Source organism: Anopheles bellator, chromosome 1 (assembly GCF_943735745.2).
Source record: "Anopheles bellator chromosome 1, idAnoBellAS_SP24_06.2, whole genome shotgun sequence".
Taxonomy (NCBI): Eukaryota; Metazoa; Arthropoda; class Insecta; order Diptera; family Culicidae; genus Anopheles; species Anopheles bellator.
Genome location: NC_071285.1, coordinates 55805667 through 55832420, shown reverse-complemented (window position 1 = coordinate 55832420; position 26754 = coordinate 55805667). Strand labels below are relative to the sequence as shown.

Here is a 26754-nt window from a genome sequence, read left to right as displayed (position 1 = left end):
CAATGCTTTAAGGAATGTCCGAATAACTGCACAGTGAATTGATTTCAGAGTGGAAAGCGAAAGGTTTTTCAGATTCCCGTCGAGTGCCAGCAGGTAATGCCATCAAACAAGTTTCGGGTTTGTGTCTTTTTAGTATTAGAACGCAACGTTCCCAGTAGATGGTAGTTATCTGAGATGAAATTGTAGTCATTTCCTCTTCCTTTTCATGAAGCATTCCACTCGCTCACTCGTGGCGCCGCTCTTTCTAATCTTTCTGCCTCATCAAAAGCTCAAAATTATCACACTAACTTCAGTACGATACGCGGGGACAGTAGCGGACTTTACACACATTACGCTTTCGCTTCGCCTTGCTTTGCGTGGCCCACTTTCGATGATCTGCTGCCTTGGCGTAGATAATGTAATCGTCTGCATGTGACTGTGTATAGGAGTGTAGGGTTCGAAGGGTTTCGTTTTAGAACTCGTGGCAACCGCCGCTCGATCGCGCCGTGTCATCTCTTATCGGAGAGCGCTTTGTTCGTGTGCCTGGTGTGCCACAGATATGGCACCGACCTATGGACCGCTGTCTCCGCTCGTTTTAACCTTCCTCAATGAGGAAGTACCAGAGTGTGACCCATGCCTGTATGCGTGACGTCAGTATGACGGCGATCGTTTGATCGTGATCGGCGCGCCGGCCCCGCCAGTTCGTGCTGACCGAGAGCGCGATCATCTGTGGCGCACAGGATTTGGTCAGTTGCTTGTGGCAGTTTTGGATCGCTAGATGACGGCTGCGACTCCGGAGGGCTGCCGGTTGATCATTCCCCGGGTTGATGTGGTATTTCTATCGTACCGACATCATCCGCAGGATGCACGCAGTTCGGTGACGGCGCCGACGGTAACGCTGGACAGCATGTCCACGATCAGTCTGTACGAGCTGCAGCAACATCTGCGTGTGAAACGCGCCGAACGGCACAGTATGAGTGAGGACGCTTACAGGCACTACCGATGGGTGAGATAATACTGCCGGCCATAGAACTGGGTTCGAATGTACCGTCAACGTCACCGTTTTATTGCAGTACAATGCAGCTCTGGAGGCGGAACTGAGAACGATCGGTAGCGACAGCCGCAATGAGCGGCCACTGCTACGCGTGTTCCACTGGTACATCGAAACGTCAAACGAAGACGCGTTTCGGATCGAGGGCAAACAGTACGAGGCCGTGTCATTTGTACTGGCAGCCGAAATCGAGCACTGGTACTGTAGTGCAGGGGTTGGCCAGAGCGTACATGGCAGACGTGTCAGGATGGGGGATCAACCGTCGCTCTTGGCAGACGGCGGAGTGAGTCGTTGCCACCAGCCTGCAACCGGCGGTAGTAACAATCTCCGGAAGCAACGAAAGACCTTTCTCCAAAGTATCGGCGAAGAAGGGGAGGAACCGACCGCGCAGCAATGATGTGGTGTGGTGTGGTGAGACAGTAATAACAAGAAGCGTGTCTCTGTTTGCACAACGATGATAAATTCAGATTTTATTAGCTTTCCATATTCATATCTTTAACGTTCATCGCATCCACCAGAAGCGAGATAGATAATAGACGATCGACGATCGGTCGAGAGGACCTCCTTCTTGCCGGTGGCGCAATACGATAGCTTTCTGCGAGTCTTCCAGATGTTAAGGCCGATCCGGCCATCGTTCGTTAGTACGGTTTTGATTAACAGCTTGTGAATGTGGTGCGCTCGTGTACTGTCGGTCGGGTGCTGGTACTGATAACGATTGCACGATTCTCAATGGGTTGTGTCGTCGGCGAAGTGGTTGTTTAAGGATGGCTAATAATACTTTTCGTACGAGCGAAAGCTTGCGAAGAATATGAGTACGACACACTCCCAACGGATGCGGAACGATGGCACACGGAACTCCTTCAACTCCGATCTGGGTCTTTTTCGTCGCCGATACAAACAATAAATACTTTGTTTAAAACATAAAATGAAACAACAACAACGAAAAGAGTGGGACGCATTAACACTTGGCTGGCCTTTTTCTTGGGGGGATGGTGGTAAGTAGCTAAGTAACGGTAAATTGAGCTAAGATCCTAATTTTTAACGGTTTGAGAGTAACGCTTTTGAAGAGACTTCTGGTATGACGTGTCTCTCTCTCCGAATTCGCTAACGAACGAATGAATGATGAATGTGCGGTCATCAGGGCATCAGGTTCTTTGGACTGTTGTTGAGGATAGAATTAGCGTTTCTAAGAAAACTAAGGAGCTCGCTGGAAGCAGTCGGTCTCCTTAGGCACACGGCGAATCGGTAGACATTTCCTCCTCGACCGTAATGTACAAGCCCTCCTCCTCGTACGTGGAATCGTGTTTTGCCAGAATCCGCAGCAAGGGGCGCAACTTCAGCCACCACTGGTGCCGGGGGATGCGTTGCCTGTGTTGGGGGCGAAAAAAGGAAGGTTGTTATGAAGCAGAATTGCCCAGGAACGCGATGGGGAGATAGGGGAGGGCACTTACTCGAAGTTAGTTTCGCCAATCAGCTCCTTGAGCGGCGTAAACTTGTACTGCCGGCGGACCAGGCCGAGCAGGCAGGCGGATTCGGCCCCTTTGGCGAGAATGGAACCGTCCGGCTTTGTGTTGGCCTTCAGCTGCTCCACCAACCACTCCACGCACTTGGCCGCCATCTTGGTGCCCATGTTGCGATCGAACGGGGTCGGCGAACCGCCCTGCTGCATGTGGCCGAGCACGTTCGAGCGCGTCGAGAACAGGCCTTTCCCCTCCTCCGAGTACAGCCGGTAGATGAACTCGGTGTTGTAGTTGTCCGACGCTTTCTCGTTGCGCAGGATCAGACCGCGCTGCACGCCCTCGCTCATCTTCGACGCCATGTGGTACACGTCCTGCTGCAGGTCCTTGATCGTGAACTTTTCCTCGTAGATGTAGGCCGCGTCCGCACCGCCGGCCAAACCGGCCAGCGTGGCCAGATAGCCACAGTAGCCGCCCATCGTTTCGATCACGAACACGCGGCGCTTCGTGCCCTGCGCCGACTGGCGGATCCGATCGCAGATCTCCGTGATCTCGTTCAGCCCAGTGTCCGCGCCGAGCGAAAACTCCGTTCCGGGCACGTTGTTCGAGATAGTCGACGGTACGACGACGAGCGGGATGCAGAACTCCTTGAAGTTGTCCCGCTGGTCGGTCAGCTGGCCCGCCGCATGGTACGCCTCGAAGCCACCGATGATCAGCAGGGCCTGAATGTTGAACTCCTTCAGCCGGGCCGCGATCTCCTTGAACTTGCCCTCCGGCAGCGTACGCTTGGTGCCGAGGAACGCTCCACCCTGGCCGACCCAGCCGGTTACGTCGGACCACTCCATCTTCTTGATCTGGCCCCCGACCAGACCCTCGATACCGTCGTGGACGCCCATCACCGTGTCACCGCGGTAGATGCAGTTGCGCACGAACGAACGCACCGCCGCATTCATGCCACAGGCCGGGGCACCGATGTGCATCACGGCCATCGTGTACCCACCGACCCCGCGGCCCTGCTCATCGAACGCACTCTTCGGTGGCTTCAGGCGCGTCAGCATCTTGTACGTTTCCAGGTTGCGTGCAAACGAGCGGCCCCGTAGGTTCACGGCCAGCTCCCAGTTCTTGTCCGCCATGGCCTGGGCAACCGATTTCGTCCGCTCGACGCACTCCATCAGCGGCACGCGCACCGCCTGATTGCCGTCCAGTGACACCACGCACGGTTCCGTCTTGTCGTCCGCCTCCATCAGGGCCAGCACCGCCTCGGCACCCATTCGGCAGCCCTAAACGGGGAAGAGGCTTTAGTATTAAGCAAAGTGTGTCTAGTGATGTGGCCCGGCTTACCAGCACACGATCGAACGCGCTCGGGTTGCCGCCGCGCTGCACGTGACCGAGCACGGTGATGCGCGTGTCCTGCTGCAACCGATCCACTACGACCTGTTTCACCTTTTCCGCCGTAATCGGGTTGCCATCGCGATCGATCGCACCTTCCGACACGATGATGATGTTCAAACGCTGACCCGCCGATCGCTCCTAATGGATTAGTGGCGCGTTTTACGAAAACAGGACACTCATTACTACATTTTTTTAGCTCTGCACGCGCTGCTGGGTTCGCCCCGTCGGCACTGGGTTAAACACTTGGTTGAATGTGAACTGTGGTGGCGGTATAGTCGGCGGACCGGGGAAATGAATGATCGTGATCATGGGAAGGGGATGGGTGCGGGGAACAGGAGCGAAAGATCGTCGGTGAAGATGATTGCAATGAAGCGAAACAATGATGGCACAGGTGTTCCGGGATAGCTAATTTCGTCCGTGCTACGAACATGATAGGAACACACATGGGAACTCGCTCGATTGTGAGGATGAAATCGGAGACACCACACAAACGGGGAGCCGTGAAAAGCACAAACGAGCCGCGTTCGTAAAAACCATACAAACATACATTGCAACACGGGACATTTAAGCAGCGGGTGGCCATGTAAAGATGCTATGGCTTTTTACTTGCTGTATGAGTGAGTGGCGAATGCAGCGAGCTAAATAGCAACATACAAATAATAACTTGCTCGGTTGGTGGTGATTGTACAGCAAGCTAAAGCAAAACAATACACAATCTCATGCACAACTAAAAGAAAACTTTTTTTTCAATTTCGTGACACTAATTTCGTGGAGTACAAAAAGGCGCGTTGCTACGCTCCTCTAAGTTGCGTGCTCCAGTGCTACTATGATTTGCTACCAAGCATTATTGTGTGTGCAAAACATTTACGGGTACTAGTTGATGCTATTTCTTTGACTATCTCCTCGGTGAGCTGATGAGTGTGGTCCGTCTAGGACTTGCCTGAAAAAGTATTGTACTTTGTGTTCTGACAACCACCAAGTACGCTACGATGGAGTAGGGCCTCGCCGAGGGTAAAAAGCTTTAAAAAACACATGGTGCCGAAGGTTTGAAGCTTTCGGGATAAACGGAAACATTAAAACGATGCCTTCAACAGCAAATAACGAAGCATGTAAACTGAAAACTGGTAACGATCGACCTGCCAGCTATGTCGACATTGATTGAGATTGGTGAAGAGCTCTAAGAAATCTCTGGACAGAAGAACAGTGGGTGTGGGATATTGGGGGAGAAAGCGTGTTTTGGTAGTGTAGGTTCTGTGGTCGAATCAGACTGACCCAAAAATTGGTGGGAATCGTTTAAGCTTCTGGGATCTTGAAGGAAGGTTCGGGTTTTTGGAACATTGAGGCTGTGTGACAGGAGACCCCGCGGTTGGTTTATGTGTGTATCGGAGTGTATATATGTGTGTGTTGTGGGTGGGTGTGGGGCGAAGGAAGTAGTATGGTATGGTGCGTACCTGTAGGATTTTCTTACACAATTTTTCTGGCCAATTATGCACTACTGGATCTTCCGGAATGAACACATAGTCCGCCTCGCTAGCTAAAGCAGCCATTATGGCCAGGTAACTATAAACACACATAATAATAGTAATAATAATCATAATTGCTGTCGGTAGGTCTCGGGAGACACGTAGATATATGGGGTCCGTGTGATACACATACCGCGCGCTGCTGTTGTTAGCACAAAAACAAAACAAAATGCAAACGGATAAAAAACGGTACTTATGTGAAACCAAAATGGCAAGAATTCGACCTCAACTTTCGACATGTGCTTCTTTTGGCCTTACTGTGGATTTGGCCATTTGTGGCTTTCACGTTGACCAGTTTTTCTTACTTGGATTTGGGACGATTGCTTACGCAGAGTTTTTGCTTTTTTCCCCTTTAAGATTACTTCACAAAAGGTGGAATAATGCGCGGGTGCAGGTATGGTTCTGTGGAACTGGGTGCCATGAGGTCGAATAGTCCGAATCGAACAGAACATGTTCTGCGGATGCTTGATAACGAAACGGTGAACTTCTATGAAGCCCCAGTGGGACGGCGCCTTTTCCGTGGGTTGCCAATTTTGTGCCAAAACAACGGTCTTTTACGTAGCAACAGTTACAAAATTTAGTAGCAAAACGACCACAACGAGAGAACACATTCATATTCACTAAACTAATTTCGACACACAGCAGAACATGATCTTTAACAGAATGGTTCATACGCCAATTAAAATTTGGTTTTATGATGGAGCGCCTGACCCTAGAGAAAGCCTCATGCTACTTTTTAATGAACAGCCAAATCGTGGTCACGTGGAGCCAATTGTGGCGCGGATGTGCGATCAGGCGATGATGTTGCGATAAAGAAAAGCACAAAAATATTAAAGAGCCGAGCGGGGGCTCTGGCCGAGCAAAGAGCGGATGATTTTTCCGGAACGGCTTCCGGTGTGAAACGCCGTGAGAGCATGGTTTACATGAAATGGTGTGAATGCTGGTTGGTTTTTGTTGTTGGTTCGTGGTACTGTTCTATTCGCTTGCCTGTGTCAATTGCTTGCAGAGACGTTCCGGCCAATCGGGTTTCGGAGGGTCTTCCGGAATGAAAATGTAATCTGCTTCGACGCAAAGGCCGGCCACTACCGCCAGATAGCTGTGAAAAATATGAGGAGCACACATGGTGGAATCGGTGGATGATACTCGTGGCGGTGATCGTATGCGCGTTTGGGCCAATTCTTGAACCAGTATATGATGCTGACCGTGTCCGTAAGATGGCAAATTTTGTAACAAATTTTGGGTTCTCATCGAAGTGGATGGGAAACGAAGTAGGCTATGGCTGCTGACGAACGCGAATGATGTGCGAACGAAGTGTGTACGAATGATAGTATCTGGAGCGTACAGGAGGGAATATTAGGTCACATGGTTTGCATTGGACGGTGGCCGTATCTAGTAGTATGTCCAACAGGCTCGGAAGGAGTACCCCGAGCTTTAGTTGCCCAATGTGTCAGCTTTGGCTGGAGAAAGTGAGTGACCCAAACTCGCAATATAAACGGGACGCGGTACATGCACTGGTCGGTAACGCTTGGTAACCGCTAGCGGGTAACACTGGATTTTCCGATCTAGAGTACATTGCAAATTTTCTTTGTAGCAATAGTAGGGATTCAGGGTAACACAGCGTGTGAAAAGATACGAAACGGATGTCAGATCCCGGCTTTGGTTGGTCGAGAAATCATCACCGGTAAAGTTAGCAGCTACATGGGTCTGTCGTTTAGCACCAAGTGGAGAAAAGGGCTATACTAAAGTGTGTTGTTCATGCGTACAAATTCGTTTTCTTTTCGGTATGTAAGTTCCTGATAACGTTCGCGACGTCACGACGAGATCCCCGATGGTGGACCTCCGTTTTGGTTGTGGCACATGAACAAACGGGCGTTATTAGAGATGCAGTTGCGAACGATATGGTGGAACAAGAGTGGTCAATTAGAGACGGCTAGTGGACGTGGATGCATAACATCTGCGAGAGAGAACACACGGGGGCTCGGAGAGATGGGTAAGTGGCTTGCCTGTTCCAGTTTATCGCAGATTTTCGTCTCCCAATCCCGTGGTGGTGGCGACTCGGGAATAAATACGTAATCGGCCTCCGAAATGACACCGGCAACGACCGCCAGATAGCTGATCGAGTGTGTCGATCGAGACGGGCGAGATCAAGCAACCGTGGAAAGAGTACAACCAAATATAGTCATTGAACGCGCAGGGAGTGGCAGCAGTAAGTGCTTTTCGTGGACAATCAGACTTCCAAGGCTTCGAATTTTTATCGGGGAAATTTGGAAAAGGTGGTCCCCCCCGGTTGCCAATGGAAACTTACCCGCAGTGCCGCCCCATCACTTCCATGATGAAGGTACGCTGGTGGGAGTAGGCCGTGCTGACGATCGCATCGATCGCCTCGATGATGCGATGCAGCGCGGAATCGGTGCCAATGGTCATGTCCGTGCCGCAGAAATCATTGTCGATCGAACCGACCATACCGGCGATGTGCAGACTCTTGTACTTGATCCGCTGGTCCTGCGTGATACGATTGCTGGCCAGCAACTCGTCCAGCAAGCTGCCCCATTCCTGGCGGAACAGATTGGCTCCGGTAAGGGAACCGTCACCACCGATCACCACCAGATTCGTAATTCCACGCGACACCAGATTGTGGGCCGCCTGCAGTCGCCCGGCACGTTCACGGAAGTCCTTGCAGCGGGCCGACCCGATGACGGTTCCACCGCGGTGGATGATGCTCGACACGGAGGACCAATTCGTTTCGACTATATTGTCTCCACCGTCCACCATGCCCTGGTAGCCCTCGCGAATGAAGTAGACCTAGTGTGCGATAGGTTTTGGAAGATTAGTGAATTTTTTAGGGTATTATTAGGTTAATTTATCAACCAACGATACGGTACCAAAGCGAATTAAACTAAAGCAGGCGCCTGGTATGCCGTGGAGATAATGAACAACCTGGCGTCTCCATCATCTTGGCGAACAGAAACCTAGCAGGGACCAGGGTCTTATGTTTAAATCAATTTCAATTGCTGCAAATTGAATCCTCGCACAACATAACGGGTTCCACTTAACCTGTCTGACCTTTCCGCCCAACAAAAATGGGCCACGCACACGCGCGCGGCTGCTACAGCTGTTAGGAAGGCAGGCGGCGTGCTCCATGTTTCGAAATATTGTGACCGTTTCAAGGTCACGATGACAGACCGTTTGGTTTGAGTAGTGTCTTGAATGATTCATTTTTCTGATCAAACACTTTTACTGCTTGTGAATGACAAAATTCCTCGAGGTTTAATAAAAAAAACGGTGCCTGTCGAAACCGCCAAATAATGGCAAAACTTTGTCAAAAAAGGTTATCTATAAATCGTGATAATTTCCTAAATTGATAAAGAGGCCAATAAACCATTTGGCGTTCGTATGTGCGAATTGCTGCGTGCCGGCCTTTCAGAACCTAAAGAACTGGGTCTACGGTGATGGGTACGATAAGGTCGTGGTAGCGGTATCAGTTAGGTTACGCCTCGCCACTAACAACAACATTGGTGGGGCATGGTCATGGTCGAATGACTGTGTAACTCACGACGGCCATCCACTGACCTAGGCGTACATTTGAATGATATATTTTTAGACTTCCGCCCGCCCTCCTTACTATTGGGCTTGGCCTTGCGACGCGCGGCGTATCCTTGCGACGGACCGTCTACGACCACGACGGCACACCAGTGGGGCCAGGATCAAGGAATATTGCGTTTTTGCGCTGTACCGAAAGCGAAGCCAACAAGTTTAGTACCATGTTCAACCAATTTTTCAATGGCCGTTCGCTGCGTTGGCCCCAGTGGTTGCTCACTGCTAGTTGAGGCAGTTATTTTTAGACATTGAAATACTTCAAAAATGTTCGAACCTAGTGGTCGGTCAGTAAAAAACAAAAACGATCAACTGACATTACTTAGGGTAGCGTCGTAAAACAGAGTGCGCAGAACCGTGGACTTATTTATTGGACTGGTAATGTTAATATGATAAAGTCTGGCGTACCTTGCATCCGACGTAAATGCCCATCCGAACGACGGCTCGGACAGCCGCATTCATGCCTTGGGAGTCACCTCCGCTGGTGAAAACGGCGATACCTTTTCCCTTGTGGGCTCCATGCTGAATAAACCGTTGCACTTGAGCACCCGACGACATTCTTTCTCTCCGGGTATGTTTTCCTCAGAAGCTTTTGGACCGAATCGAGGGATAGCCCAAGAAACGGCAACACAAATGGAGAAATGAAAAGAGAAAGAGAAACGAATTGGAATACGACAGAGCGAATGAGGGAAAGAATCAACACTGGCGCTGGCGCTGGTCCTTGAGTAACACCCGACACACTTCACATGTCCTTAGAAACAAGCTTTGCAAAGGCATTAGTTTTAAATTACTAGCCTAGTCGCGATAATCACATCGAACCGGATAGGTGGAAGACCAACGTCGCACTTTCACAGACTAGTTGAGTGAGGCAGAAAACCAAAACACCACCACACGTTGGTCCTCTTGATTATATCATGCTTGTATCGCACTATTTATTGCCAAAACTAGAAAAGGCTCGCCCGTAGTGGCTGGCTGGCGGGCTGAATCGATTAACGAAGCACCCAATAACACCGCAAAGCAGTAAGACACTCACTTAGACAGCACCCTGGAAATGGTTTAACTCGTAGTAACCGTTGGAAATTCCGTGGGTGACTATGAAGCAGAGTATCCGCGAACGAAAACCGACGTCGACGATCGGGCAACGCTCAAAAGACAACTGACTTTTCTACGGCCACAGATCTGCACCCGCGCGTTAAATAAGCGAAATGAAGCCGGTGGCGAGCGGACGGGGAATTGGTCTGGTCGGTGATGATTACCGCGATTCCTGCCTCCTGTCTACCGCACCCACACAAACTCTTTTTCGCTCGTCCGTGCTTTGGAGCAAGACGCCGCAGCAATGCACAGAAACTTTCTTATTGCTAGTGCTTTGCTGTTGCTGCTGCTAGAGGTGATCCAGAATGACATTTCAAGGTGACTTTAAGAGGAGGGAAAATACAAACTGGCCGCCCAGTGGTCACGGTAGCTTGTCGTTGAAAGTGCAGAACAGTGTTTTATAACACGGGCCAATGAAACCTTCTCCGTGTTGCTCGGAAAACTATCGACAAATAGTAAAGTGAGTGTTGAAATTAACAAAGCACCAACAGCTGAGGGGAAAGTGGCGAAAAACGCGATCCGTTCAATGCTACTTCTCCGAAGGATCTAGCAACCATTGGGCGGCCGCTTGCGGGGCTGTCAAAGCGCTGCTGTCAACATCAACCGGTGAACGAAACAGGGACGATCAAAACACGGGGTTGGCGCAAAAATTGCATCACTGTTGCTCAATTTTGAAACTTTTTTCCATCAATCATTATTCCTGGAACCACCGGAATATCGCCATAAATAGCAAAATAGTGAAATGATTTCTTAGGCGCCGCCTCCTGTTTGTGCCTGTGGGATGATCAGTTTTTGGATGATTTATTTCATCATTTTTTTGCAGCACCAATTAAACTGGCGCCGTAAAACTGTGCGGTTCGTTGCTCCGTGTTTTTTTTTCTTTGAATCTTTTCCAACCTTGAGGTAACATTACCAAGCCCCGCGCCGCAAGTATGCCGGCCTTTGGAATTCATTGTGTGTTTACAAAAGGAACCGGTTGCCAGTCATATGCCTGACGAAGCCGGAAAGTCTTTTTGCTCCCTTATGACTCACTCTCGCGATGGAGCGTCATGTTGTGAGGTCACGCAGATACCGGGACTCGGTCAGGAATCCGATGAGCATGGAATGCTGTTGCAATGCTCGATTTCACGACGTGGTCGTGGCGGGTTTACATACTAGACCGGTAGTCCCCTGGTTCTGAATTTCTTTCGTCGCCGAAATAAATCCCGGACCATGACGAGAAACGCGTTATCGAAGTTTAAAACATTTCGCATAATTTATTTATTACACTTGAAACAAACATTGTTTTAATTTCCTATACTTTCTCGAAGGGGTATGAGTATCACACCACATCCAGCATTTTAAGCTAAGAATAACACACTTTCCCTTACAATAGTAACACAAATGCACCTCAAACCTCAATCGTCTCGCTCTCTCTCTCGGGTGGACCGAACTGTGCTCGTCAAATTTCTTAATCACCTTTGGTGACGTGCATTTCCCAAAAACCTAAGATTCAAATGCAACTGCAACAACCGAGCCACGGATTCGAGATCGGTCCGCGCGGAGCTTCCTGGCCATTCTTTCCAAAAGACAGGACACTAGAAGGGGGTTAGGTGTGATCTTTAATGTCATTGTTTTATTTCTCGAATAGAGCGAAAACATAGTAAACTTGTAGTATGGTTGCGGGTTTTTTGTTAGCGAGAGAAAGTAGCGTGTTTGCTTTCTGTTCGTGGTATCTGGTTGTTTTTGTTTTCCGGTTTACATTAACTGGCGCGCTGTGGCGCGTGTTTATTCCACACCACAGCTCTATAGCTCTCCTCCTGTGTGGGCTCTTCTCTTGGCCCGTGGGGCCCGGCGACGGTTAGTTAATAAAATTCTCTTCAACCCTTCGCTTCTTGGCTATTGTTGTGTTTGACTTTAAACAAGTAATGCAAGGTTTACGGTTTACCCTTTCTGCGTGTGAGTAGTGTGTGTCCTGTGTTTGCGGCTGAATCCCACCCTCACGTTCTTCGTAAGAAAAGCTTCTTTACTGACATGATTTCCTTTTGCGTTTGTTCACAGTTTGTTATACAAGTTTGTTGCTCTTCGCTCTCCACAATGTTTGATTAATGACGACGACGACGACGACGACGATTTGACTTGTTTTTGCTGTTGGTTGTTGTACAAGAGTAATAATTTCCATACGATGCTCTCTTTGCTTTGCTGCGCTTTGTTGTTTTGTTTGTTTCGACTGATGGTCTTTGTCGCACCCAACAAGGATCACCCAAGGATCGTCGGCCACTTTTAAACAGGGCTTCTCCAGGATCGTCGTTTGGCTACTCCTTTGGGTCGTTTGGCTTGCTTTAGTAATGTAATGATGTAAGACGACAGAATTTGTATTAACTACTACCTTATCCTCGCTCTCTCTCTCTCTCTCTCTTTCACTGTGTCTTTGATCCCCGGCGTGCGTGCCCCTGTCTCTTCATACAATGTTTCCGGTGGCCACGCAACAATCGCGCAACCCCAACCGGAAGGAGAGGACACTCTTTTTCGCGTGCTCTCCGCACGAAACAAAAAACTGGCCGTAAGAACCACGAATAAAGTGAACTAACACAACGCGTTCTTCACAGCTGCTGCTTCTCTTATTTTCTTTCCACGAGGGGACAAACACATGGTTCACAGAGTTTATCATACACACAGTGTGGCTTTTTTGCCACATTCTTACAATATTACAACGAGTTTTTTTGTTTACTTACTCCATCGGGTCGGGGGTTTGCTTTAACAACAATCATGTTCTTTTGGGTGTCTTGTTTTTTTTTAGATAAAAAGTGTGTATTAGGAAAATTTGGGGGAGCATTCTTTCAAATGTACGACACACCACATCACACACAAAACGACATCATTTGGCTTCTCCACCGGCGCACACGTTTTTTTTCTGTTGTCTGTCTGTCTGCTGGCTGTCTCTCGATGGCACGCAGCAGTAAAAGATCGAAAATCCTTGTTTGTCGCTTCGACTTTTGTGCACCCGCATCGCGAACCCGAGGGGATCCGGGGGGAATTATGGTTGTGGCCAATCCTACAGCTCACACCTACGGTTGTAGCGTGGATTTCTGTCTCTAGCTACCACGTGGGAGCAGTGTCTGGGAATGGTAGCACACAACTTCACGAAACATCACACTGTGGTTGCTCTGAACAATAAAGGTCCCAAAATGCTGCGGGGCTGTGGGAAAACATTAGAGTGCATTTTAGCGGCAGTGGCCGTGTGTGATTTGGGACACATTTCGACGGAAAGTACAACGGGGGGGTGTTGTGTAGACACTTATAGAAATTGTGTACGGTCGTTACGAATTATCCGAACGCGGAACTGTCCGCTGTCACAAAAACGGGTCCCGGCGGGGTGGACGACCCCCGCGCACGCGTCACGATCATATTCCCTACGATGATAAGAGTGTCCTTTTGTGTGGGTGTAGGGAGGGGTGTTAACAACAACGGTCTCACAACAATCTCTCTTTTCCACGCAGATCAGACACACGGGGTGACAAGAATGCGCGCACGCACGCCGTACCTTGCGGCGGCAACCATCTCTCCAGGCAGGGTTCGCACGGTAAGTATGTAACTCCTTTCTACGTTCAAAACGATTGACCTCAACTCGTCCAGTTCGCTACGGCCCGGCTCTTGTTTTGCCCAATTTTCTTTCAATTCCGGCGCCCTCGGGTGCACATCCGGCAGAGAGGAGAGAATGTTTTGTTTACCACACACCCACAACGAGAGAGAGAGACAAAACTCGCGGGTCACACATCCGGTGGTGTGCCCAAAAAGTGACACTCCGCCTCGCGCGCGATCCGCTTTTTGGTGGTGCAGCTGGTGGAGAGAAAAGGGGGTAGAAAACCACAGTGCGGGACACAACGCCACATTTAAACAATGTCGGCACCCTATCTCGGGCGGGGCCGGATAGGAGAGAGCCACAGAGTAATCTCGAGGGGCGAGAGGGACGACAGGGATTATAGCAATAGAGAGAACATACATATAAACATGTACTTTTGTTGAATTTGTCTGCCACCTCATCATCATCATCATCATCAGCAGCGCTAGGCTCTTTGGGCGCGCGCGCGCTCTGCGCTGCTTATCCGATCTTCCACCGTCACACGCAACCTGCCTGAAATAGCTTGTTCCTTGTCGTAGGTCGCGCACGCGCGTGCGTGCGTATGTGTGTATAAAGTGTTCCACAGCATATTGTTCCGTTTGACCACCAATCTTTGTTGGTTGTGTGTCTTCCTGTATCGTCCAGAGAGAGAGCGAGCGAGCTTTTGCTCCTCAACGCGCACGCCAATGAAACCAACGGAAAGCTTTCTTTCTCGTCTCTTGCTTTTTGTGGCGCGCGTGTGGTTTTCACTTTCTTCAACACCCATACACACACACCCACAACAGCAGTGTGTTGTTGTGCGCGAGGACAGGTTCGTGTGCTTCTGTTGTTTTCTTCTTGAACCGATCTTTTATTCCTTTTGCATGGCGCCTCACAGCTTTTTCTCTCTATGTTACTGTGCCACCGTCGACAACAACGTTGTGTGCGCTACTCTGCTGCGCGAAAATACCGGCATCGGTACACGCCGAGCGCCCTTTCCATCGTCCATCTCGACAACCAGCAATAAATTCTTATCCTTTTCCATCTGAACCTCTCATTATGAGTGCCTTGCTTAACATCTTGCTCTCTTCTTCACGCGCTTTTCTGCTCGGCACGCGGCTGGCGCGCACGATCGTTTCGCAATGGGGAATAGAGATCGCGGATGCATTTATTTCTCTGTTCCATCCAAAACGATGGCGCAGCTCCTATAGAGTGACCCTGTGTTCGCGGCTGCGTACCCAACGTTTCTGGCTTGCTTTCTGCTGCGGCGGCAGGTTGCTGCTGCTGGCGCTGACTGCTGCTGCTACGGCGGCAACGACGTTCTGCTGCGTGTTTTGTGTGTTTTTAGAGCTACTTCTTGGCGGAAGCTAATCGCATCGCATCGCAACCATCCTCTCGCTCTTGCGCGCGCGCGCGCTTTTCTACCTGCGTCTCCTTCGCGGTTTCTTCTGGTTTTGTTCTCTTTTTAATCAATAGTCTCAAAACGGAATTTCTATTGTAGTTCAAGTGTGTGTTGCGTTGTGTTGTTGTTGCTGGTTTGTGTGTTGTGTGTATTTTGTTTCGCTTTAATTTTAGTTTGGTTAATTATCGCCACCTTCCTGTGGCTCGTCGCCGTCGCCCTGGGTGTCAGACGTCCAGAGCGTTAGGTTGTCCCGCAGCAGCTGCATGATGAGTGTCGAGTCTTTATAGGAATCCTCGTTCAGCGTGTCCAGCTCGGCAATCGCGTCATCGAACGCCTGCGCGCGCATCCCGGGGGGCCGAAAAAAAAGACAAACTCATTAGAACGGGGTCGCGTTCGTGACCAATTGGTTAATGCATCGAATACAATCAGAATCGGGCCTCCTATCGTAATGTTTTGTTTTTGAAACTCATGGCACAACATTACGAAATAGGCAGCGCAACACTGGGGCACAGCTTGCATATTGTTGTTGCTATCATTCAATCCAAATTAAAATAAAATACACAGTTACAGCCGCACATGGTGGTTATGTATGGTTCGCGAGTTCTCAACATCTCGGGCACACCAAGCTCTAGAGAGAGAGAGAGAGGAGGTTCCTCCCGTTACATAGCGAGAAGGTTAAAAGCACAGCAAACGCACGTTTCGGCAAACAATCATCGCATGTTAAATGTGAGAGGCTATTGGGGGCTGTATTAGATATGAGCCTAGCGAACGACTCGAGACTCGGTGTTATAAGGGGCGCAAATTAGCAATTAGTAAGAGGACATGCAAACGGCAGCTCGGAGAAGATCAGTAAAGAGTAACAATCCTCATGGGCCGTTAACACACCGAACGGTGAACATTTGTTAGAGTTGGCGAATCTGCGTGTCTCGAAAGCATTCGCGGCCAATTGCACGAACGAAATGGATGGAGATGTGGAATGTTGCATTGAAGAGTTGCAGTGGGGCCAAAAATGCATTGTGTTAAAATTAATTTAAAAAAACGAACTATAAAATGCAAATGACAAATTAAAAAATTAAAAAAACACAATCACAACGGAATTATCATTAACTAGGAAAAACGAGAGAAAAAAAAGAAAGGGATGGTAATAACCTGCTTTGCCAGGTGGCAAGCCCGTGCCGGCGAGTTAATGATTTCATAGTAAAAGACCGAAAAGTTCAGCGCAAGGCCTAACCGAATCGGGTGCGTCGGTTGCATTTTGGACTTTGCAATATCGAACGCTTCCTGATACGATTTTTGCGAATCCTCCACCACGGCTGGAGAGAGAGAGAGAGAACAGAGAGAACACACAGGATTTGTAGTTTATCGTGTGGGATTTGAACCAGGGGCGAACAGCATCGAACTCGACAGAACCACACAACAGCGGTATTAGTGATAGAGGAGTGGCATTGGCGCGCCCGCGTTGAACCACACAACCGACAAGATCCTTCTCCGACGGATCACGAATGTGACAAAAAAAAAGGGAGAGGGAAGCGCGCAATATCTCTGCTGCTTATTAGACACAAGGAGTTAATTCAGAGTTATCATAAACAGACCCAAAAGGCTGTGTATGGCGGCGGCAGGTGACTGTGTATTTTACTCTTTCGATTGAGTTACTTGCTGCTCCTATATGTATGAAAGCCTTCTTTTTCGGAGGAGCACGGATTCTGATTGCACCAAACCAATGCTGCGAGCTTCTTGTGGTAAATATCGACCTGTTTAGCCAGCTGGCAGGCTTTGTCGGGAGAGTTTAGGATCTCGTAGTAGAAGACTGAGAAATTGAGCGCAAGACCCAACCGGATAGGATGTGTTGGTTGCATTTTGCCTTTACTAATTTCAAAGGCATCCTGGTACGCAGCTTGCGAATCGTCGACTACGGCTGTGTTGCGTTACGCGACGACGATGGTTTCGTATGTTATCGGCGATCGTGATTTTGTGCGCCAGGTGAAGTAGGATTGACGCGAATGAAATAGAGATAAGAGAAAAAAGGGCGATCGTATCATTAGCGCATTGTTCGATCCGCGGCGCTGTGTGATCGCGCGGATGGGTGGGTCAGTTTAAGCAGAGCAAAACTACGTTTGCAACGATCCATCTGGACCGCAAAGGGAACTAGGGAACTAGGGAACATGTGGAAGGTGTGTCGCTCGCCCCGGTGGGGGGGCATCGAAATGGTCAAACGAAATGACTTACTGTGGCGGGTTTCGCCGGTAGCTACTTCAGCTAGGTATCTATAGTAGTCGCCTTTCATTTTGAGGTAAAACACTTTACTCTCTGGATTACTGGCTTTGGGAATAAGGAAATTGTCAAGGAGACCCTGAAAGAAGAGAAAAGAGTGTGTGTTCATTCGGTGCCGCCTGTAGGTGTGGAGTTGTTGACTGGTGGGTGCATCTCGCTACAATCCGCCCACTTACCAGCACTTCGTAGCAGATTTCCCTCAGTTCCTTCTCAACCCGTTCTCGGTACTCTCGTGCCAGTTGCTGTTTGCGGGCAGAGGATTCGGTTTTCTGTTCGATCGACGATATCACCCGCCAGGACGATCTGAAATGGAATGGTGGACTCGTCACCGGGTTCCTATCCTACGTGTGTTCCCGCCTTCTGCTGGCGCTTATATTACCTTCGCGCACCGACAACGTTCTTGTAGGCGACGGACAACAGGTTCCTTTCTTCGTTTGACAGTTCCACGCCGGTTTCTGTTACTGATTTCATTGCCTGTGCCATATCATCATATCTAGAAAAGCATCCGAGTGGGCAGAGATTGTAATGAAATGTTCGGAAATCTCAACGGAAAAACACATTTTTTTAACAGCAAAACAACCTACCGTTCCGACTGTTCGGCTAGTTTTGCCTTCTGAACTAGTTCTTCCTTGTCGACGGTAGACATTTTGAGTGTTGTTCGCGATTAGCTTTCCTGGTTTTCACTAGCTTAAAATGAGACAACCTTCCTGTGGAAACACCAAGGAATACCAAACAGCAAATTAGTAACTAATGTCCCCGTTCATCATCGTGGGGCAACAACTGTTAGGGCGCGCGGGAATTAAAACCAAGGTTTCGCTGACGGAAGCACCGGAGCATCGGTCACTGGGTAGAGTGGACTCAAAGCCGAGCTCAATAATGACGCACTGCGGAGACAACGCACTTCGGGGCCAATTTTGGCACAGAGGATCTCAGAGTTTTGACAGCACACCGCACGATACGGGAATACGATTCGAGACCCTGTCGGATCAATCTCGTCAACGCCTACTGCAGAACGAAGCATTTGGTCGCACACAGCGGCAGCAACACAAATGGTGACTTGGATTAACTGATTTTACATTACTATTTAACACTTTCGTGAAGTGTGCCGAAAAGTGTGCAATTTCAGCATCCACAGCTCAGTGCACGATTGCGCCTAGTTTTTTGCCAGTTCGCACGTCAAATTAGGGCTTTAAAAATGTGCTTTTCGTTCTCACCCGTTCGTTAACATCTCGCGGGAAGCGAAATACCCACACTAACGAGCGTGCGTGCGACGTCGCGCGGCCATCCGCTAAACACATACACGAGAGACCAATTTGCACACAAAAATGGGTGCTCATCGGCGGCGGCGGCGGGGCAGCGGCCGAGTTCGCCTCATCTGATGACGTAATTTTTTGCCGACAAACGCGATGCAGAGGGAGCGAACGCTCGAAGAAGAACAAACATTCGATGAAATGAACACACAGCGGCCAAGGTTTACAGAGAAATGGTTCCGGCGTGCGTATGGACCCCGGACTCGTTCGTTGTTCTTCTGTTCAAACATACACGGGCTACACTGCTGCTCTTTATCATGAAAAATGCCGTTCGCCGGAAGAAAACCGTTCTCCAACCGGATTGCCATTACGGCCCCGCCACGGCCGGCAACTCTGGATTGGAGCGGGTTGCGTCATTGCTTGCCTTTGGCACCACATACTTAAAATAAAACCAAACGAAAATAACGTTTTTTTTTTAATTCTCTCTCTCGCTCTCTATGTTGTATATGTTTGTTAATCATCTCCCGGTGAGCTGTTGCGCCTCCTTAAAAGTGAACCATCTTTGAAATCAGCAGTGCCGGGGGGCTGACGCATTTTTCATGTTCGTAAGCCATGGGAAATGCAAATAGAGTGTGACACCGATTTCCACTCGGCATGGTATGGTTGATTGGTTGGTTCCATTGCTAGGATCTTAGCGTTAAACAATTTTGCAAAAAACTTCTCCCGATTGGTGACCTTGAGTGAGATAGAAGTGGTGGTGCTCGCCTGCTTCGTCGACCGGGGCCCCCCGTGGGATTTGTTTCGAATCGACTGGACTGCTGGACATCTGGTTTTTCTCTTGCTTGAACGGTGAGTCATCAGCTTTCGTCAACACCTAATCATGTGTGCAAAGAGAGATTTTGCATACCTACGCGTCCCCCCGCACAAGTGCCCTTGCCGTGTGAGGTCACCTGCCACACCATGCTGCTCCATCGCGTACCGGATCACGTTCGGCGTGTGTCTTTCCGGGAAAAGTTTCTTACGTACCCCACATACTAATACCCCTACACCCGGCTAATGAATGCCAGAAAGGCGGAAACCAAAACCCATCCGGAGAATGGCCCTCAGACTGGTGCGCGACTGGTTTCCTTCGGCCATTCCTGGGGTGCTTTGCTGCTCTAGGCCTACTACTCTAGCCAGGTTCCAGTCGTTCAAAAAGGGAAAAATAGCGGATAGTTTTACGTCATGTTGCTTTACCGTCGCCATAACATCAAAACCTCCCTCTCTCTCTGTCTCCATTTCTTCTCTCTCATAAAACTAGTCGTCCTTGCTCGTTGTGAGGGATTGGTTCTCTCAGCCGATTGCTTTAGTCATTCGGTTCACAAAATGTGCCATAAAACACATACGCGCGCGGGTGCGGAAGGATTCAGATTGAAAGTTCCAGGTGCGAACTTTTAAAATGGGTTCGTTTCGTATTTACTGCGTTTATGAAACATGCTTCGTGGCGTAGAAAAACAAACAATTTTCAATCTTTCTAAAATAAGCACCGCTCCCTGTGCAACGAACAAAGTGCGTGGTGTTTGTTCGTAATTCTACCAAGGGGGACTCTCTCTTTTTGGAATGTCTCTCTCATTAAATGCCGATCACTGGTAATCCGAGCCCCGCGGCAACGACGACGATCCATTTTTTCTGAATAGCATTTTTTAATTTTCGCTCAGCAAGAAAAATATCCTCATTGCCCGGGGTGGGGGGGCCACCATACACCACTAAGAGATTTTCACCATATTCACCACCGCCTACTAATTGAAAAGTCTCTTCTCGACTTCTTCCTTCCTTCACCTTATACTAGCACATACACAGTGATGCGCACGTATCCTCGTAACCACTACTTTAATGAAATCGTCGACTCTTGCTCAGGAGCGAGCGAGAGAGAGAGATGGAGAGAGAGAGAGAGAGCACGGGCAATGAAAAAGAAAATTGTTGATCGATTGCTTCGATTTCGGTGGAGAGTTGATTATCGATTTGTTCGCGTGGCGTTGTTGGGGGCCAGCACAAAAAAAGGACTTTGGTATCACAGGACCGCCTCGTTGGAAGCCTTTCAGCTCCTTTTTAACCACGCACACACGCAGGACAGTAGATAAGCAACGATGGGGCAAGTGATCATCATGGACAGGTCATCACGCACTATAAAGGAAGCAGTAGGGCTAGAGCCCAACCATCTTGGGCGGCATGGCGACATGAGAAGTTCACGATGTCGTGCCGTGGCACTGCGGAGACAGCAGCGCAGCATCACGCCTTCCGCCCGTCGCCTGCCATCATTATGTGAAAATAGTATTCTTAATTATTTTCTTCCGCCCCAATGGTGTGAATGTCGTGGCGTGCGGCGCGCGTGGTTGTGTGACGGAATTTTATGCGTTTTCAGGGAACACGCCACACCACATACCGCGCTGTGGGCGGAAGGGGGGGGACCGGCAGCGACGGCACACCGGCGTTCAAAAATGGCTTTTTCCTGTCTATAAAAAAGTATGAACCAGCGCCGCGCGCGGTCTCTGCCGACCCATCCACCCGCCCGCCAGTCAGCCAGCAGCAGCATCATTAAATATATCTTCCTTCGCTTTTTGCCCATCGTCGTCGTCCTCTCGATGGCCGGATGAGGAAAAATCAATGAGGCACCACACACTCTCACAGACACACTCGCACGGACACTCTGCATTCTCTAAGAGCAAACAACGGGGCGATTTGTTCAAGAACCAAGTTTTCCGCCCATCCGAAGAATAGTAAAACACACAGCGGCGGGGAAAGAAAATCTGTACCCCGCGCCTCAGTTCCCCCACACGACACGCCTTTTCCCGTCTGGCGGTCCGATCTGATCCGGTACCCGTCCAACCCGTCGTCTGCCACCAAGAACCGAAAGAGAATCCGAGACACCGAGAATCACCGCTCCACCCAACAACAACAACAACCAATTTTTCGTCCAACAAACCCTACTCACTAATGGCACACACGGGGAACCAGCAGCACGGGCAACGTAACAAACGCACCTACTCTGGGTGGCACACGAATACGCACGTCGTGAAAAGCTCGCACGAACTCCGGGACTGAATCTGGTCGATCGGCCGCCGCCGTGTCGTGCTTGGTCCCCGTTGGTTGGTCGGTTCAAAAATACCGACAACCAAGGCGCTCCTGCGCCGCTACTGCGCGGCCCCCTCGCTGGCGGCCACCCAGTCTCTCTCTCTCGCTCTCGCTTTCGCGGTCCCCTGTGTGTTAGGCCATCGTGTTCGAAGTGTCTCTCTTTTGCACACGTACACATACAAACGGCCCAACAAGAACGTTGCTGCTGGGCATCGGATGCCGCGCGACCGGAGACCGAATTTGAGCCGCGTCCGCTCGTCATAGGAAGGCGCGGCGCACATGCAACCGAACGTGAGCGGCGTTCGTGCGCGCGCGTGTGTGCGCGTGTGTCTGTCTGTGTCCGAGGGCGGGCAGCGATAGCAGGCACGAGCGGGGTGGCACATGCGCAAAAACCCGCCGCCCGAGAGACGACGACCACGCGACGGCGGCTTCCGCCGCGATCCGTCGTCGTCGTGGTCGTCTTCACACCTCCGTCGAGGGAACGAGTTGAGAATTTCTCGCGAGGCTTTTTCGAACGGACCATTGGCCTGAAGACAGGAACAGGACACACAAATGGCTGGCCAGGGGGCTCTTGTTTATCCCATTATTAAAAGGACACGCAAGTAGCGAACGGAGCACCCTCCATAAGCACAGGGACCGCGATTTGCGCGAAATCCTAAAAATACGGCGAGGAGAATCGAATCTTCCGCCGTCCGGAATCATCATTAATCTCTTGTCTTGTGTACCGTGCGCGCCGGACCTGTGTACACGAGAGTTAGTTGACTACCAATTAGTGCGCTCCGTTTTAGTAGACGCGAATGCGATAGATCCCACCACGAAAGCCAGTTGGAAGCGATAACCAGAGGTCGGTTGCTGTTGCTGGCTGGACCCCAATAGGCGACACCATCACCCAGGTACGGGGCAAACCACACCACACGACGGACGGGGTGAAGGTGATGGCTCTACTGCGGCGGCGCGGTCATTAGGCACCAGGAGAGACACCTTCCTGGTGAGAATCGAAGACGGTGCGCTGCCGCGCCGTGGAGCAGCAGCCTTCTTCCTTGGTGGAAAAGACCTTGGCTTTCCTCCTCGGACGGTGGTAGGTGCCCTGCGGGCAAACACCAGCCGAACAAAAGGCGAACCCGCTAAACTCTGAACACGATGTTGTGATTTTCATTACAAGCACAATAATGGGTGGTGGTACCTCTGGCGTGATGCTGGGGATAATATAGCCCTGCCTGCGCCGATGATATGATGTTGCGGTGTACCGCGTACATCCAGTTCTTCGAAAGTGACATGGCGGATCCAGGGATTATCCGATGGCTAAAAATAGTTCCCATTTTGTCAAGGATACGACGACGGGGATATTCTAGCGCGGACACACATCAGTTTTCCGATTATCCATCCGATTTTTCCGGTTCGGGTCTCTCGCCTGCTCACACAGGAGCCAGGAAAGCAGCATTTCTGTGGCCTGCGGTACAGCTGCTGCCAGCTTCGAGAGGCCACGTGTCTACCCGGCCCCGTGTGATGCAACACAGCGGAACTTCAATTCTTCTGCATCCTTCTACTGCCTCCTCAAGAGACCACCGCCGCCGGAGCTTCCGCGCCGTGGCCTAATTCGTGCAAAAGGAATCGTCCAAAAGATTATGCAATCGTCGCCCTGGACACAATAAAACAGGGATACTATTGTGGCGAAAAAATATCGGGAACTCGCTTATAATTAAAATTTTTGTTGTAAATTCATTGCAAAACATTTGTTCCAACGTTTTTTTTTCCTGTTGAAAGAATTGTCCAAGAATTGTCTCTCCACAAAAATCCGGTCAGGTTTGACTCACAGCATGACGCAAACGACGCATAACACCCAAACAGTATTGTTTGTTGACAGTTTGGCCATTTCGAAGGCCATTCATGATGCACCACACCACGACAATTGGCCACAGAAGTATGAAGTTATTTTCCAACAGTGGTCTACGTCCGAAAACTTGTACCCACTCACTAGTGCGCCAGAAATGTGTTTTACGAAGCACTTCCATTCAAGCATCTTATATCTTATCTCAGGGAAATAAAATGTCTGGGACAGGGGAGAATTGTGGCATAGTAAACAACCCCCAACGTCATGAGTGTTATCTTCAGCTCAACTATCTTCACACACCAAGACCGGGATCTGGGGATCTCGTTTTACACTGTAATTACTCCTTCTCGCCTTCCTCTTGCAGCCCAAAACCGGGTTGATCTAGGAACTGTAGCTTTCAGAAGCCATCGCACCTAATTTAAACCGTACAAAAAAGGCAAAATTAGGCACCGTGAAGCATGACAAAAATTGCTCCCCTGACACAGTGCTGGGCTTCGTAGTTGGGTGAGCACGAAAAGAAGCACCCTTTTTATGATGCCGATAAGCGGATGCTGCTGCTGAGCAGCAACACAGGCGGGTCCGCATTGAGATAAGATGATGTTAGAAGGGACAACATAAACCGGGGCGATCATACGGCTTATCATATCGTCGTTCTCGTTTTTCTCCTTACGCTGGGCGTGTTAGGAGATCAAGGACGCAGTAGTTCCGCTCTGACCTGTTCCGCGTATTGCGTGTCCTTTATTGAAACGATCTCCAATTAGTTTTCTTTCAACGTGTAGAATGTGTAGAGCTGTATCTCCCCACCCGTGTGTGGGCACACTCCGTGCGGACACAGTGCCCACGGCTCCGTGCCGTGCATGCTTCTTTATTGTTTCTAGCCGCGCCTCGTCGTCCACCTTCGGAATCGAATTAGCCTTGAAAATGTTCTAGCAATTACTCATATATAGATATCTGAGACACATCCACACATCTGTCACATCCGCCAGATGGAGCAACAGCAGAACCGGGCCGTGCATTTATGGTGACCGCACGCACGCAGCCACACCACCACTGCGCCACTGGCTGTCGGTATGGTGTGCGGCCTCCGCTTGGTGTGTCCGTTTACAAGTCGACCGCGAACCGCGAGTAGTCAGCAGCGTCCCCGAGCCACGGAACACGACAGCGTTAGAAGCGTGCTTTTTACCACCATCTCTAATCAACTGCTCCATACGGGTCTCCGTTACCTCCCCCCGCTAATCGATTAGAGGGCAAGATAGTGACGGAGGACCTCTCGGAACAAATGGAGGTGTGATTGAAACATGTGGACCAAGAAAAGCGTGACGGCCAAGAAAGTTATAGGAAAGATTGCGTCGGCCCCACGAGAAAGAGGACTAGATCGAAGTCGGCAGAGTAGAATAGACCTAACAGATGATACGGGGAGAGGTTGGCTGACCAACACTAGCCCATTCGGTGATAGGAGAGGTACACTACTCCGACGTCCAGGCGTTCGACCAACGTAATAGCGAGCAACTTCACAATAGATTACGCGCACTCGCTCTCTCTCTCTCTCTCGCTTGCTTAAGTGCGGGGCCAATTATGGTTGCTCACTGTCTCTTGTGATGCGTTTCCGGTGGGTGCACTACAACATATCATCTAGTGGCGGCCGGTTACAAAACCGGTTTACCGGACACACTGCAGATTGGTTGGGGGGGGGGGACCACTCTCTCCCACTAGAAACGCATTAACGCATTGGGAGGAGGAATCGCGGTCGTTTCCATGACACAGGTGTGCGCCATGCAACCAACAGAGAAAAAGAGCGAGGGAGCGAGCGTGCGAGACAGCATAACTCTGAAGGTTGCGCGCGGCCTACTTGCCGTGGCCTCACTAATGAGGCGGTAAAAGGATAAGGAGCCTTGCGAGCGTGTGGTCTGCTGGTGTGCGCTCTTTAACCGGCCACTAGCATGCAATACGAAAGTTCTAGAAAATCTTATCCGCAAGAGATAGTCGCCCATGCTGTGGGCCGCGTTAAAGCGAGACAGCTGGCGGTGGGCAGCAGGCAGAAACAGATCCGTCGTTCTGTTCACTCCTACGGGATGGGCCCCCAATGAGCCGCATTGTGGGAAAGAGTGGAAAAGCGGCCGGTCTCGCGCGCGGCATTCCGATTTTCCCGTTTCCCAACCCGGGCGGGACCGGGTGTTCGAAAGCATGCGGCCATTAAAATACGGAGAAGCATAAATGACTTTCTCTCCTAACGAATTTATTGTCGTAGGGTCGATTTATATCACTTGTGCCATTCGCTTCATATCAGAGGAATTTTCTTTAAGATAAAACGATCAGCAGATTGCTGAAACGTCAGTGGGCTTTTCCTTGGCTGCATTTTTCCACAGTGTATCACACGCGCACGTCGTTCCCAATGACGCACACATTCTTCCATAGGAACGCACGTTCACAGGACACACTGTTCGATTCCTTTTCCACGTATGGCAATGCAAGGATAGCAACATAAATTCACGTGCACACATACACACACAAACATTGCCGTCCTTGCGCCTTCAGTCGGGGAAACGGGCAAGGTTTGGCCGATGTCTGATAATGCAGAAGGAGCACGCGACAGAACGCTGAGCCTGAGAGCCCTGCTCGAGATGCTTGATTAATGAAATCCGTCAACCGCGCACGCATGTCACGGGTGCGACTTCCGCCGTTGCTACGAAACGAGCAACCGAAAGAGGGATGGAACGATGCGGTCGATTTTCATCCCTAAAATGTCGGCACCAAAGTCAGCCCGGAGGGAGGCCCCGGTATGTGCCGGACTTTTGACCCGGTCCGGCAATAAAAAAGCGGTGCCCCGTTAGAGACTCTCTTTCGCTCAAAATGGCTGCCCGACAACACCGCAGAGGCGCGCGCACACACGCGCACACACGGCGTGTGTCTCCGCCTCACGGGGCCTTCTTAGATGCGTCACACCGCGGACCAATTTTTCTTCACGCGGCGCGCTGCCTTTTTTCTGGCCCGGGTCCATCGTTCTACGCGGCGGAAGGACACGACTTTGGGGTGCTTCCGGGAGCTAGGAATGTGGGTTCGGTGTTCTACTTACTTTTGGTAAGAAGAGGCGATAGTTAACGTACAAAATAATGGCACACACTACTTTTTACACAGCTCGTCACTCCCTGATCGGCGGTTTTTACCATCAATCGAACGACGTTACGGGGCGAGTGGCTTTGTTCGTGTGGATGGTTCGCACC

The 26754-nt window shown here is 50.2% G+C and overlaps 3 protein-coding genes across 8 annotated transcripts; 1 reads left to right on the top strand and 2 right to left on the bottom strand.

Annotated features, from left to right (window-relative positions):
• The first annotated feature begins 783 nt into the window (after positions 1–783).
• On the top strand, positions 784–2290 carry LOC131205344 (uncharacterized). The gene is made up of 2 exons (XM_058197412.1): positions 784–985; positions 1053–2290. Exons 1-2 carry the CDS (start codon positions 887–889, stop codon positions 1425–1427), a joined length of 474 nt encoding a protein of 157 aa, XP_058053395.1. The 5' UTR covers positions 784–886; the 3' UTR covers positions 1428–2290.
• Positions 1474–10320, bottom strand: LOC131205343 (ATP-dependent 6-phosphofructokinase). 3 transcript variants are annotated; one of them, XM_058197410.1, is made up of 7 exons: positions 10030–10320; positions 9405–9585; positions 7708–8204; positions 5331–5439; positions 3829–4017; positions 2482–3767; positions 1474–2398 (listed from the first exon to the last, which is right to left on the bottom strand). In XM_058197410.1, the coding sequence occupies exons 2-7, from the start codon at positions 9552–9554 to the stop codon at positions 2257–2259; spliced, it is 2373 nt and encodes a 790-aa protein (XP_058053393.1). In that variant the 5' UTR covers positions 9555–9585; positions 10030–10320; the 3' UTR covers positions 1474–2256. The 3 variants fall into 3 exon arrangements, with proteins under 3 accessions (XP_058053393.1, XP_058053392.1, XP_058053394.1); XM_058197409.1 differs by lacking the exon at positions 5331–5439 and adding an exon at positions 7406–7514 and having other exon boundaries at positions 10030–10319; XM_058197411.1 differs by lacking the exon at positions 5331–5439 and adding an exon at positions 7406–7514 and having other exon boundaries at positions 10253–10265.
• A 1067-nt stretch (positions 10321–11387) lies between these two features.
• LOC131216765 (14-3-3 protein zeta) lies at positions 11388–26730 on the bottom strand. 4 transcript variants are annotated; one of them, XM_058211337.1, is made up of 7 exons: positions 26607–26730; positions 17926–18048; positions 17721–17834; positions 17518–17644; positions 17297–17420; positions 16822–16985; positions 11388–15404 (listed from the first exon to the last, which is right to left on the bottom strand). In XM_058211337.1, the coding sequence occupies exons 2-7, from the start codon at positions 17985–17987 to the stop codon at positions 15249–15251; spliced, it is 747 nt and encodes a 248-aa protein (XP_058067320.1). In that variant the 5' UTR covers positions 17988–18048; positions 26607–26730; the 3' UTR covers positions 11388–15248. The 4 variants fall into 4 exon arrangements, with proteins under 4 accessions (XP_058067320.1, XP_058067322.1, XP_058067323.1 ...); XM_058211339.1 differs by lacking the exon at positions 16822–16985 and adding an exon at positions 16220–16383; XM_058211340.1 differs by lacking the exon at positions 26607–26730 and adding an exon at positions 21563–21697.
• Positions 26731–26754: the final 24 nt, after the last annotated feature.